General features: G+C 42.2%; 1 protein-coding gene across 1 annotated transcript; it reads right to left on the reverse strand.

Annotated features, from left to right (window-relative positions):
* Positions 1 to 2,022: 2,022 nt before the first annotated feature.
* GTF3C6 (general transcription factor IIIC subunit 6) lies at positions 2,023 to 11,240 on the reverse strand. The gene is made up of 6 exons (XM_067702346.1): positions 10,960 to 11,240; positions 10,528 to 10,608; positions 8,488 to 8,551; positions 8,339 to 8,383; positions 6,786 to 6,899; positions 2,023 to 3,620 (listed from the first exon to the last, which is right to left on the reverse strand). The coding sequence occupies exons 1-6, from the start codon at positions 11,092 to 11,094 to the stop codon at positions 3,319 to 3,321; spliced, it is 741 nt and encodes a 246-aa protein (XP_067558447.1). The 5' UTR covers positions 11,095 to 11,240; the 3' UTR covers positions 2,023 to 3,318.
* Positions 11,241 to 14,635: the final 3,395 nt, after the last annotated feature.

Consider the following 14,635-nt stretch of genomic DNA (forward strand, 5'->3'; position numbering starts at 1 on the left):
ATAGAAGCCGTTTGCATTCCTTAGTATTCCTCCATCTTCAAAAGGCATCACTTGAACTTCTGTTTCTACTGCCACAACTTCTTTTTCTCTCTGACACTTCTGAATCCCTCTTATAAAACCCGTGTGATTACATGTGGCACAACTGGATAATCCACAATAATAACCCCCATCGCAAGATCCTTAACGTAATCATATAGCAAATTCCCTTTGGCCAAATAAGGTAACGTATTCACAGATCCTTGAGTTTAGGCATGGGCATCTTTTGGGGAGAGCATTATTCTATTAATCACAGGTTCCAACTTCTCCATTCCTCTCCAAAATTTGCTATTGTCCATCTTTTTTCATTAAGCCATCCTAGCAGGTGTAAAGTAGTATCTCATTGTAGTTTTCACTTGCATTTCACTGATGACAAACGATTTTGTCGTTTGTCATCAGCCCATTTTTTCCATGGGCTGATTGGCCATTTGTATACCTTTCTTCAGGAAAATGTCTATTCGAATCTTTGCTCATTTTTAAATTGGGTTGTCTTTTTATTGTTGGGTTGTAATAGTTTCCAATATATTCTACATACAAGTCCCTTATCTGATATATAATTTGAAATATTTTCTCCAATTGAATAGGCTTTTTCATTTTCTAGATAGTGTCCTCTGAAGCGAAAACCTTTTCAATTTTTTTTTTTTTTTTTTTGTGGTACGCGGGCCTCTCGCTGTTGTGGCCTCTCCCGTTGCGGAGCACAGGCTCCGGACGCGCAGGTTCAGCGGCCACGGCTCAGGGGCCCAGCCGCTCCGCGGCATGTGGGATCTTCCCGGACCGGGGCACGAACCCGTGTACCCTGCATCGGCAGGCGGACTCTCAACCACTGCGCCACCAGGGAAGCCCAAACTTTTCAATTTTGATGAAGTCCAATGTATCCATTTTTTTTTCGTTGCTTGCAATTTTTGTGTTATATCTAAGAGGACATTTCCTAATCCAACATAATAAACGATTTGTTTTTTTTTTTTTTTGTGGCTGTATTGGGTCTTCGTTGCTGAGCACAGGCTTCCTCTAGTTGCAGCGAGCAAAGGTTACTCTTCGTTGCGGTGCGTGGGCTTCTCATTGCAGTGGCTTCTCTTCCTGGGGAGCACAGGCTCTAGGCATGTGGGCTTCCATAGTTGCAGCCCGCAGACCTTAGAGCGTGCAGGCTTCAGTAATTGTGGCGCATGGGCTTAGTAGTTGTGGCTCACAGGCTCTAGAGCGCAGGCTCAGTTGCTGTGGCACACAGGCTTAGTTGCTCTGCAACATGTGGGATCTTCCCGGACCAGGGACTGAACCCATGTCTCCTGTCTTCAGAGTTTTATCATTTTAAGCTCTTACATTTATTTAGACCTTTGGTCCATTTTGAATAAATCTATATATACATATAGTAGAGATGGGGGGGGTCCCGCTTCATTCTTTTGCATATGGATATTCAGTTGTCCCAGGACCATTTATTGAAAAGACTATGTTTGCTCCATTGTATTGCCTTTGCTCCTTGATCTAAGATCAGTTTACTATATGTATGTCTATTTCTGGGCTCTCTATTCTCTTCCATTGGCCTATTTGTCTATACTTTCAGCAGTTCCCACTGTCTCTATTACTGTAGTTTTACAGTAAGTCGTGAAGTCCTCCTACTGTTCTTCAATATTGTATTGACTATTCTGGGTCTTTCCCTCTCCATATAAACTTTAGAGTTGGTTTGACAATATCCATAAAAACCTTGCTGTGATTTTATTTCAGATTGCATTGAAACTATAGATCAAGCTGGGAAGAACTAACATCTAGATAATACGGCCACTTTCATATACATGAGGAAAGCTGTGCACACTGCTAACCTGAATAAATTCTGGGATTCTGTTACAAAGAAATAAAGGAAGACCAGATGCTGGCTCAAGTAATTAGCAGTCTCTCCACATAGAGACTTCATACCATTTGGTAGAAAAAAATAAGCTTTTGATTAAACAAAAGCTGACACTAAAGTCATATAAAAATTGGGAGGATACACACTTATGATTTGGAAATGCTTTTAATCAGGGTAAGTTGTTTTCCAAATAAACAGTAAAAATTTACAAAACCTACTGAAGGAAAAAATTCCTCGTCCTAGAACATTAGTTCTCTAATCTGTCACAACAGTTACACCTCCAACAGTTGTGAGATATAATTAACGTGAGGAGTGTTTTAACTTATTAGTACCAGGTTAAACCATATAAAATTGCAGAGTTTTATAGTCAGAAACAAATATTGGTAATTTCATATAGTTCAACCTGTATCCAAGTGTGTGACTAATTTACTTAAAAAATACAAGTTAGGGTAGATCTAGGTTATCACCATAATATTGTAGAATGTTACAGCTGAATTCCAACCATCTTTATTCAGTGGGAAAGAAGTGAAATTACAGCTGGAATATCAGAACTGTACCTTCACCCTTAAGCACTTCTGAATTCTTTTTCTGTTCTCAGGAGTAATACTGACATTGGTAGACTGGAAAATGGCCCCCCAAATGTTTTTATGCCATAATTCTCAGTTTTATGCCTGGTTAAATTACATGGCAAAAGGGACTTTGCAGATGGGATTAAGATTATAGACCTTGAAACAGGGAAGTTACCCAGATGTGCCCAGTGTAATCAAATGGACCTTTAAAAGAAGGCAGAAGGGTCCATCATCAATAGGATTATGGAAGAAGCAGGAGAGATTCAAAGACTGAGAGGGACTTGACCATTGCTGGCTTTGAAGAGAAGGGGACCATGAGTGAAGGAATGCAGGCAGCCTCTAGAAGTGGTTTGGCTGGGAATGGCTCTCAGCCAACAGCAAGGAAATGGGACCATGATCCTTCAGCTGCAAAGAACTGAATTCTGCCAACAACTGAATGAACGAGGAAATGGAGTCCCCCATGCCACATCCAGAAGAGAATGAAGCTCTGCAAATACCTTGATTTTAGCCCAGGTGAGACCCATATCAGATGGCTGACCTACAAAACTGTAAGACAATACACTTGTGTAGCTTAATACACTTTAGCCACTAAGTCTGTGGTAATTTGTGATGGCTGCAATAGAAACTCACACTTACCTTAGTAAAACCCCCATTTTAAAGGACTCATCACAGAAGGGTCCCTACAGTCATTGAAACCATATTTTTAAAAACTCGTATCTGGTCCTTAATGATTCTAGTATATTAAACTATATTATAATTGGAAATGTGTATATAGCCAACAAAAATAATAAAATTGTGAACTGAAAACTACAAAGCCAGTTATTTTATATAAAAACTCTAAAAACATCATGACTAGTTTTTATGAGAAACATTTCATCTAGGAGTGATTTCTAAGGCAGTTTCTTGAGTTTCCATAAAAACAGAGCCTTCTGTCTCAGAAGAAGGGATATCAATAAGAGGACCAGAATCCTCTATATCCAAGTTCGGTGGTTTCTCCTGTTCATAACTCAGGTTTGAATTATCTTTCATTTGAATCTCTTGCTCTTCCAACTCCAAAGATTTATCTGGGTCTGGAGCTACAACTTCATCCTCTTCATTTTCATGCAGAAAACTACAAATCATGTTGGGTCTACAGGAGAAATCATTTTCCTTGATTTGCAGCCATTCCACACCACCTAATGGAGGAGGCAGGGGGACAAACCAAGAAACATGAAAAAGGAATTTCAGTTACTTACATATATTTTTAATTTAATTGTTCATATAAATATTTATCAAAATAAAACCCCAACGTAAAGAAAGGAACATGGTGCCTGTACCTACTGATAAATGATCATGTAATTTCCATCTTACATGGAGACCTTGGAATGCCTATAGGGTATGCATCATCAAAATCACTAAAAGTAATCAACTTCAGTTACTATTCCAAGCCCTTTTCCCAGAGTCCAATTCCCAACTCATTCTGAGAGATAACTGAGCTCCCACTGCCATCTTTTGTCTTGAAGAAAATTTTGTCACTTCCCTACAATTTTCTCCCTACCCATTCAGTTTTCATAATACAATGGATGATACCACTCTATCATCTTGAGTCAACATTTATTTGTCATTTTGAGTTGAAAAATCCAATTGTGAAATAAGACACCTCTCCAAAAAAAACCCTTGAAAAAATTTTTTGTTCCTTTCCATACTCACAGTCAAAGCCCTTACCTGTCAATGAACTCCCATAATCGAGAATTGCTCCAGGGACTTCCCTGGTGGTCCAGTGGTAAAGAATCCTCCTTACAATGCAGGGGAAAACGGGTTTGATCCGTGGTGAGGGAACTAAGCTCCCACATGCTGCAGGGCAACTAAGCCCGCATGCCACAACTACTGAGGTCGCGCGCCTCAACTAGAGCCTGCGTATTGCAAACTACAGAACCCACGCACCCTGGAGCCTGTGCACCACAACTAGAGAGAAGCCCGTGCACCACAACGAAGAGCTTATGCGCCGCAACGAAAGATCCCAAATGCCTTAACGAAGATCCCGTGTGCTGCAACTAAGACCTGACACAGCCAAAAATAAACAAAATAAATAAATAATAAATAAATCTGAAAAAAAAATTGCTCCAATAATGCTAGCCATTTTTTTCTTTCATTCTTATGACCCTTTCAGTTAAGTATTTTCAATGGATCCTCAATTCCTATAGCCCAAGCTGTTTACTCTCACCTTCAAAGTTCCATTAGATATCTGTAAGATATACCAACCTATCTTGTCACCCTGTTCATGCATCCATCTGTTCCTATCCCCATTCATAAACTAACTCTTCTGCAGCTGTTTGTTGAAACATCCTTACTGTTGATCCCATATCTTTTCTCATGTATTACTACTATAAAGTCTCCCTCTTTCAAAAATCGATTTGTTCTTTCCCTCCAGTTCAGCTTCAACTATTGACTTCATAGTTTTTTCTTGCTATAACGTCATTCTCCTAGTCACCAAGTTTAAAACCTCAAAGCCATCCTAAAGCCTACTCTGTTATCTAGCATAATACTTGGCACATAACAGATACTTAAAATAAGTTGAATGAAATGGGTGTCGAGTCATAGTCATCCATGTCTGTTTCAATGTGATTTGCTTTAGAGTACAAGTTCCTAGAAAGGACCACATTTCCTGTGTATTTTGTTCTGCCTCCAGCATCTTGCCATGTTTGGCAAACAGCCTCCAAGATGGTCCCCAATGATCCTCACCTTTCTGACAAGCACGCCCGCCCCTGTGTCGTCCCCTCCCACATGGAATAGGATATCACAGAAATGACAGAATGTGACTTCTAAGGATAGTTCATAAAAGACATTGTGGCTTCTACCTTGTTCTTAAGGATCACTTGGTCTGGGAAAGCCAGCCTCCGTGTCAGGAGGGCACTCAAACAGTAGTGTGAGGAGGTGAGGAAGTGAGGCCTCCTGCAACAGGCAGCACAAACTCACCAGCTATGTGAGTGAGCCATCTTACAATTAGATTTTCCAGCCCTACTCAAGCCTTCAGATGACTACAGCCCAGCCAACACAATGACTGCAACCTCATGAGAGACCCCAGCCAGAACAACCTAGCTAAGCTGCTCCCCAATTCCTGATTCACAGAAACGTGTAAGGTGGTGTTCTGTTGTTGTTGTTTTAAGCCTTTAAGTTTAGGGGTAACTTTTTATGCAGCAACAGGTAACCAATACAGCCTTGAATAGTTCGTTACTAATTTATTTGATTGAAAGATACACACAAATCTTCCCAAAGATCTATTAGATTATTAAGAACTATAGGAGAGGAAATTGTATAACTTCCTTTAAAAAGAATATCTAAATGATAGCTAAGCTATCTGGTATGTATCTGCCTTTCGAATTCATTCTAGAACTTCAAGTGCCTACTTCCTATTATTTTTGGAGTGCCTAAAAAAAGGGATAATTGTGGAATATATAAGAACAAAGATTTGTTATATAGTTACGTGTAGCTGGTATAATTAATTTCTAAATGATTAATGTACCTTCAAATGTTTATTCCTTAAAATATAATAAATCAAACCATGAATATTCATCAATAGGGTCTCATTTACTAGAGTTTCAAATATGTCTTTGAGCAATAAGTCTTTTTTTTTTTTGGTGGACAAACACCTTTATTCTGACTGTGTCACAAATTCCCTAGGGCAAGAGAAGGAGGTTGGTGTGGTGAACAATGGGCTTTTAAACCACCAAGTGTTTATTTGCTCATCTCCACAAACATGCGCCTGCTATGCGTGCAAGAAGCACTGGCCTAAGGTCTCTAGTGTGGGATGACGAGCAACTGGAGAAGGCTAAATGGATGCTTATTAAAGAATGAGACCCAGGACTAACAACTCTGGTCCTAGAGTCCCTCCCACATATAAAGCCAGTTTCTTCCAGTTGTGAGCATCTTGGGGAAGGTTACTGCCAAAAGTTCAGGAGATCCTATGGGGTTACTCCTTGGGAATCGAGAACTGCTATCATCATATCTTCTGCACTTACAAAGAAGTTTTAATGAGAGAGAGAGAGAGAGAGAGAGAGAGAGAAGTAGTTGCTGAATTCCCTGGGGTTGAAATCATGTCAAGTTTCTTGACAAACTCCTCACAATCGTTTCCAATGCAAAGAAGATAGAAATTTCTTATATGTCTCCAGTGCCCCCTGCTATGTGAGAATTCAACTCAATTTTAAATCTATGTTTGGTACTTTTCATGGAGTACCCTCAATTTTAATATACTTTACCTATCACATATAGTTATTACTACAAAGTACAAAGAACATCCTGGCAGCAGTGTTTCATAAAGCCAATACTAAATCACCTATTTTCAGAGAACTAAGTGAACTAACCTATGTTTTCTTCTCCTTCCTTCTTTTCTGTCAGAAGAGTTCTTGTCATGCTGAGCTTCTTCATTGTGTGGCATTTATATTTTAGCACTGTTTTATTATTGCCTTCTGCATCCACTAGAATATAAAATGAACACTATTATGCTGCTTGATGCCATCAAATAATCATGTTAAGCCTCAATGATTCCAGTTTCCTCCAGCTCCAAGCACAGAGAAATATCAGATAAAATACATAAGAACAAAAGGCACAGTGAACTCAAAGACAACAAACATCTCTACGGGACAGAAACACAAAGTGAGATTAAAGCTATGGGCCTATTAGGCTCCAGCTCGGAAGCAGGAAAGGGAGGCCAGGAATTTGGCCTTACAGGGTAATGAGGTCGAAAACTCTGCCACTCAAAGTGAAGGACCAAAGGTAGACCTACTGCTTGAAGCCGGACTGGAGTGGAGAACATTACCGATCATGAAAGAAGATGAGAAAAAAACCGCTGTCAACCTGCTGCTGGGGGTCACAGCTTTATAAAAACTGTGGGCGTAGGCAGGAGGGAGGATGCGGCTCTGTGCTAAGGATGTGAAGCACATGGAAAACTTCCACACCCTGCCACTGTGTGGCTGATACTACACTTTAGAAAGCAACACAGTGACATCTATTAAGTTCAACCACATGAAACTGTCGCTATTCGGCCCAAATTGGTAATTTCATATGGTTGAATCTAGTACACACACTCATCAAGACATTTTTACATATATGCAAAAGGAAACATAAAACTATTCATGGCAGCATTTCTGTAGTGAGTTAATAAGCATAATTATGAAAATGGGCTCTGGAGCAGACCACCTGGGTTCAAATCCTGGCTCTGCCTCTTATTTTGTGTATGACCTCGGGAATGTTATTTACCTCTCTGTGCTTCAGTTTCTTCAAATATAAAATGAAAACAATGGCATCTACCTCATAGACTTGTGGTGAGGATTCAATGAGTTAATACTTATAGCACCTAGAACAGTGCCTGACATACAGAAAGCACTCAATAAATTTTAGTAGTTATTAATAATTACTGGTAAAAACGGAAGCAACCTACATGTCCATAAATTGGAGAATAAACTGTGGTATAGTCACAAATAGAATCTTAAGCAACAGGGAAAACAGATATATATCAACACGTATAAATCTCGAAACATCTCTAATTGAAAAAAGACATAGAATAATATGTGTAATATGCTATAACTTATATCAAGTGTGAAAATACACAGAAAGTGCTATTTATTGTGTGCGGATACATACATATGTAATATAAAATCAGGTATAGGAAAGAAAAACACCAAATTCAGGAGAGTGATTAACTCTGAAGACAGAGGAAGGGAGTAGGTTTGGAGAGGGGTATACAAGGGGCTTCAAAGGTATGTGGAATGTTTTTTAACTACCTAACCAAAAGGGAGGATTTGATACAGCTGGACAAGGCGTACATGAGATCTTATAATTTTAATATCCACCATACATAAGTATGTTTGAAATATTTCATAGTAAAAAGAGTTGAGTCAACATAGCAATCACTTACCATGTTCAACATTTTCTTCAAAGATAACACAGGTCCCAAGAGTGTCTGTAGAAAAACATGAAGGCAACTTGTTGAGAAGTAACAGAGCTACTTTCTCTGAAAGGCATATAAAAAAAAAAGGGACTTTCATCTCTCTGACTTCCTCCTACCTTCATACTCTCCAGCAAAGACATAGCTGTCCACTTGCAGAATGGGCTTCTCAGTATCAATTCCCTACAACAGAATATAGGATCATTAAAAAAATCATCATTAGAAAAAGCCTTGGGGGTGGGGGAATGGGTGAAGTGGGGGCTCAAACGATACCAACTTGCAGTTACAAAATAAATAAGTCCTGGGATGTTTAAGAACATCATGGTGACTATAGTTAATAATACTGTACTTTATATTTGAAAATTGCTAAGAGAGTAAACCTTCAAAGCTCTTACCAGAAGAAAAAAAAATTGTAACGATGTGTAGTGATGGGTGTTAACTAGACATTGTGGTGATCATTTCACAATATATGCAAATATTGAAAACGTTGTACAGCTGAAACTAGTATAATGTTATATGTCAATTATTTCTCAATTTAAAAAAGAATGCACAAGGGACTTCCCTGGTGGTACAGCGGTTAAGACTCTGCGCTTCCACTGCACGGGGCACGGGTTCGATCCCTGGTCAGGGAACTAAGATCCCACATCCCGCATGCCGTGTGGCATGGCAAAAAAAGAACAAGACTTTTACATGAAACCTTGCTACCAAGGAGACTGATTTCCAAAGCTGGGGAACCTTTGGATCTTCTTGTCCTAGCAAGTAAAAGATAAGCTAAAACTGCTCTCATCACAGCAGCTACAAACTGAAGACTACTTAATTCATACCCAAGTAGCAAGGTCTATTTCAATCAACATCCTCTTCAACATAAAGTAAGAACAGAGGAAGTTTTGTCAAAAATGCTCAAAAGAGGGCTTCCCTGGTGGCGCAGTGGTTGAGAGTCCGCCTGCCAATGCAGGGGACACGGGTTCATGTCCCGGTCCGGGAAGATCCCACATGCCGCGGAGCAGCTGGGCCCGTGAGCCATGGCCGCTGAGCCTGGGCGTCCGGAGCCTGTGCTCCGCAATGGGAGAGGCCACAACAGTGAGAGGCCCGCGAACTGCAAAAAAAAAAAAAAAATGCTCAAAAGATTTTAAACATAAAACAGACGGTAACTCCCGATACCATAGCTCAAGTAAACAGTACTCGGGCCTCTCACCGCCGTGGCCTCTCCCGTTGCCGAGCACAGGCTCCGGGCGCGCAGGCTCAGCGGCCATGGCTCACGGGCCGCACGAACCCGCGTCCCTGCATCAGCAGGCAGACTCCCAACCACTGCGTCACCAGGGAAGCCCTGAAGTCCTTTCTTAATAGGTATTCTCTCTCCCTTCTCCACACTATTTTTGTTTGTTTTCCATATTTTATTCTTTGAAGTTTTTTAAATTTTATTTTATTATTATTATTTTTGCGGTAGGCGGGCCTCTCACTGTTGTGGCCTCTCCCGTTACGGAGCACAGGCTCCGGACGCGCAGGCTCCGCGGCCCGTGGGATCTTCCCGGACCAGGGCACGAACCCGTGTCCCCTGCATCGGCAGGCGGACTCTCAACCACTGCGCCCCCAGGGAAGCCCCTTTAATTTTGTTTTTTACTTAAGTATAGTTGAAGTACAATGCTGTGTAATCACTGCTGTACAGCAAAGTGACTCAATTGTACATATATACATTTTTTCATATTCTCCATTATCATTTATCACAGGATATTGAAATATAGTTCCCTGTGCTATACAGTAGAACCTTGTTGTTTACCCATTCTATATATACCAGTTTGCATGTTTAACCTCTGTGTGCATATCTAATTATCCTCTCTGCCCTTTGTGTTTTACTCACCCTCCTCACTATATAAAACGGTGTATTTTTTCAAAACCTAATGTTCCATATCAAAATGCTTTAACCCTCCAAATCTTTACCTCTCTCCAGCCACACAGGCAGACACTCAGGCAGAGTTAGGCATTAACTTTCTCCCAGCTGCTCCCACAGTCCCCCTGTACTCCTGTAATTGTCTCCAGTGTTCACTGCTTTGTTCACGTGAAATTAATATATCAATCTTAGGGACGGGTATATTTCACCAGTCATTCTTGTTTTAAATTTAAGAAAATCTACAACAACCCCCCAATTCTACAAGACTCACCAAAATCTTGCATTTATTTTCACATTTTGAGAGAAAGTCTGAATCAATAATTCCTGATAATTCCACCAGAACCAACTGCTCCTGGTGGAAGAAAGAGGGGTTAAAGGCGCTAGCTTGCGAGTGTGCAGGAAGAAGCAGGCATTAACGAGAGAAGCCAAGCCTCGCCAGTGCAACGACCCCACCTTTGTGAAAACTAGGTTCTGCTTTCAACAAGAGGAAGCGCGCGCCGTTACTTAAGGTAACTTCCCTCCTTCCCCCTCGAACTTCCGTGTAGCCCATAAGGCTGGGGCCAGCTGCCCGCCGCTTCGCGCGCCCTGAGGCACAATCCCGCCAGGAGCCCCCGCAAGCCCGCCGCGTCCCGACTCCCTTCCGCGCACACAGCCGAGCAGCCACCCTCTCCACCGCCGCGCGGGCTTCCGCCTTCGCACTCACTGCGTCCTCCTCCTCCTCCTCCTCCTCCTCCTCCTCGTCCCAGTATCCCCGACTTGGCTCCTCGGCCACCGCCGCCATGCCGCCGCTCCTCCGCTCGGTCTCCGAGCCGTGGGCCCCGCCCGCCGGAGCCGCCATCTTGAGTACGGGCAGCAGCTTCCGCCCCGCCGCGGCTCCGACAGCGCCAGTTGCTCCTGCCAGCACGCGAGATGGCGGCTCCCAGGCCCACGTGGAGCCTGTTGTCCCTGTCCCGAGAGCCGGAGCCGGGGCCCTGGCGGGTCGGCCGGCAGGTCCCGCGACCTAGGGAACCCTCGGGTTCCCGGCCCAGCTGGGACGAGAGCACTATGGAAGCCGAGGGGATGAAGTAGGTGCAGGCAAGGAGGCTACGGTGCGCGAGGGAAATGGAGAGGCCTCGTGTGGCCCCAGCCTACAATGCTTGGAAAGAAATTCCTAATGTCGTGTGAGCACTGATCATCAATTCAGGTTCTCCACGAGCTAAGTAAAGGGCAGTCCTCGGTGTTCCACGTATCGGGCGCCCACTGCGCGAGGAAGTGAGCTGGGGTTTCAGGCAGCTAGGAGAGGTAGAATAAGGGACCAACCAATGCTAATCAGATGGCCCTAGGTGCTGTAAGAGACCCAGATTGTCTGGGGAGTATAGTAGACTCCGAGAAGTGAAGTTTTGAACAGGATTTTCTTAAACTAACCTCATGGATTTTTCTGATTATAAAATAAATGATCTTTGTACGTGAGACAGGATGATCTACCTTCAAAGAGCATGAGGTTTGGGGTTTGATACCCTTCCGGTTCTGCTGCGTTACTTAACAGTAAGCCTTTAGGCAAGTTGGTTATTGTGAGGATTAAATGAGATAATCCCACTATTCACATATTAAGCACTAATGTGCATTTAATCTAGTATTAGTAATAATATATAAAAATTTAGAGTATTACAACTTTTAAAAAACGTTTTCCGGGAATTCCCTGGCGGTCCAGTGGGCAGGACTTGGTGCTTTCTCTGCCGTGGCCCTGGGTTCAATCCCTGGTCCCGGAACTAAGATCCTTCAAGTCACGCGGTGCGGCCAAACAAAACAAAACAAAGAAAACAACGAGGGGACTTCCCTGGTGGCCCAGTTGTTAAGTCTCCGAGCTCCCAATGCAGGGGGCACGGGTTTGAACCCTGGTCGGGGAACTAAGATCCTGCGTGCCCTATGGCACGGCCAAAAAATAATAATAAAAAGTAAAAAAAAAAAAAAAAAAAAAAGTTTATTAAAAAAATCAAAAAACCCATTTTCCTACACAATATATCTTTCCAGCTTCTTTCTACGTAAACACATTGTTTAAAAAACCCATTTTCCTACACATATCTTTCCAGCTTCTTTCTACATAAACACATTGTTTATGTGTACATCTGTTTTAAACTTGCTTTTCTCACTATATGTAGTATTATGGATGTTTGTCCATATTTTCCATGATAAATACAGATCTATGTGATGGTATTTATTGTGCAATATTGATATTGCACAACACTTTAGTAAACATCTTTGTGCATTTTTACCCAGTTCCTCCATTAGATGAATAGGATTTCGTAGCTTAAAAAAAGTGGGAAAAATCACTGGACTTGTTAGCAGTTGTAGATTTGAATTATAGCTCTGAAATATAAGAATTGTGACCTGGCACAAGCTGCTGCACTTTCTCATCCCCTGTGTTCTTATTTATTAAATGAGGATAAAATTATTCATCTTCACTGTATATATTTTTTTGTTTGAAGATTAGATCATGTATCTAAAAGTGCTTTGTAGGGGACTTGCCTAGTGGTCCAGTGGTTAGGACTCCCTGCTCCCAATTCAGGGGCCACAGAGTTCCATCCCTGGTTGGGGAATTAATATCCTGCATGCCTTGCAGCGCAGCCAAAAATTTTTTTTTAAAAAGTGCTTTGTAGGGCTTCCCTGGTGGCGCAGTGGTTGAGAGTCCGCCTGCCGATGCAGGGGACACGGGTTCGTGCCCCGGTCCGGGAAGATCCCACATGCCGCGGAGCGGCTGGGCCCGTGAGCCATGGCCGCTGAGCCTGCGCGTCCGGAGCCTGTGCTCCGCAGCGGGAGAGGCCACAACAGTGAGAGGCCCGCGTACCACAAAAAAAAAAAAAAAAAGTGCTTTGTAAATTGAAAAATTATATAAATTGTCAGATTTTATTGAAGGTTCAGGGAAGATAAAGAGGAGAAGGACAATCCAAGCTGAGGGAGCAGCAGACAGTGAAGGAAGGCTTGAGGAATGAAAATATGTTTTACGAGGTCAGTGTAATGACTCAAGATGTCCCTTTCAAATAAACAAACCTCATACTTCTAGTCGAGGTTATTATTGTTTACTATTTAAGACATAATTATTATTTTTATTTTGAATGATTTACGAAAGGATAGAGACTGAAAAGTAAGCCTTCCATCCCTGTCCCCCAGCACCCCTTTCTATAGGCAATTAGTGCTAGCGGTCTAGCCTTTCTAAGCAGACCATAGGTCTTGACACTTCTCCAGGGTGCTGCTAGGGGAATGAGGATGCACCAGTTTACACTCCTTCCCAGCCTAAGGAAATCTCATTTATTTCCCCCAGTGTAAATAAAGGCACCTCTTCCCTTTTACCTCTCAGACATGTAGCATAATTTCCTCAGCTCAGACTCTAACAATAGATGGGAAAAGCCACGGTCTTCAAGTAGCTTCAGCTTTCCATCCTTTAGACATCCAAGACAAAGGAATACAAATGGCCTGGCTGCCCGCTTGGAAGAGATCAAGGGGAAAATGTAGTGTACTAGTATCTCCATAAATTATCCTGCCATATTGATAAAATCTTTTGGAAGAAATCAAACCTGTCTTGTTGATTTTAAGAGTCAAAGGAATCTGTTCACACCCTAAGTCAATATAGCCTAGGGGCTTGAGGGCTCAAAGTGTTCACTGAAAAGAGATTCGGAGGCAGTGGCTCTCCCAGTACCCTGGAGATTTTGTGTGGTTCCCGTGGCATTGCCAGAAAGGTAGCGGTGGTGAGAGGAATAAAGGTAAACACCTGGATGTTGTTGACATTCTGTAAAGGAAGAAAACTCATTTCAGATGTTCTAAGTAATGAATTTCTACTGCTAAGAAGTTGGTAACAAAATGAGGGAAGATTTACAAGTCAGATTAAAAAGAGCCAAGGGGGCTTCCCTGGTGGCGCAGTGGTTGAGAGTCGGCCTGCCAATGCAGGGGACACGGGTTTGTGCCCCGGTCTGGGAGGATCCCACATGCCGCGGAGTGGCTGGGCCCGTGAGCCATGGCCGCTGAGCCTGCGCGTCCCGAGCCTGTGCTCTGCAACGGGAGAGGCCACAGCAGTGAGAGGCCCGCGTACCGCAAAAAAAAAAAAAAAAGAAGAAAAAAAAAGAGCCAAGGAAGAGATAAATTACATGGTTTTCTACAGCCATAGTTGGAGCTAATATAGAAGAATCTATGTAATTTGGTAGGAGGGCCAATTGACTTTAATTGTAGCTAATAAGAGGAATCATGAAAAAAATTCAGAACTATGATTTCTGAGAAACATAAATGAGGTTGTCGTGGTCAATATTTAAAAGCCTGCCACTAGGAGGAGACAAATGAACTAAAAATTGTTTAATCTGGTCTTCCTTTAGAACACATTTTCTAAATTAAGAAGAACCTATATGAAAATT

The sequence above is a fragment of the Pseudorca crassidens genome, chromosome 13 (assembly GCF_039906515.1).
Source record: "Pseudorca crassidens isolate mPseCra1 chromosome 13, mPseCra1.hap1, whole genome shotgun sequence".
In the NCBI taxonomy this organism is placed as follows: domain Eukaryota; kingdom Metazoa; phylum Chordata; class Mammalia; order Artiodactyla; family Delphinidae; genus Pseudorca; species Pseudorca crassidens.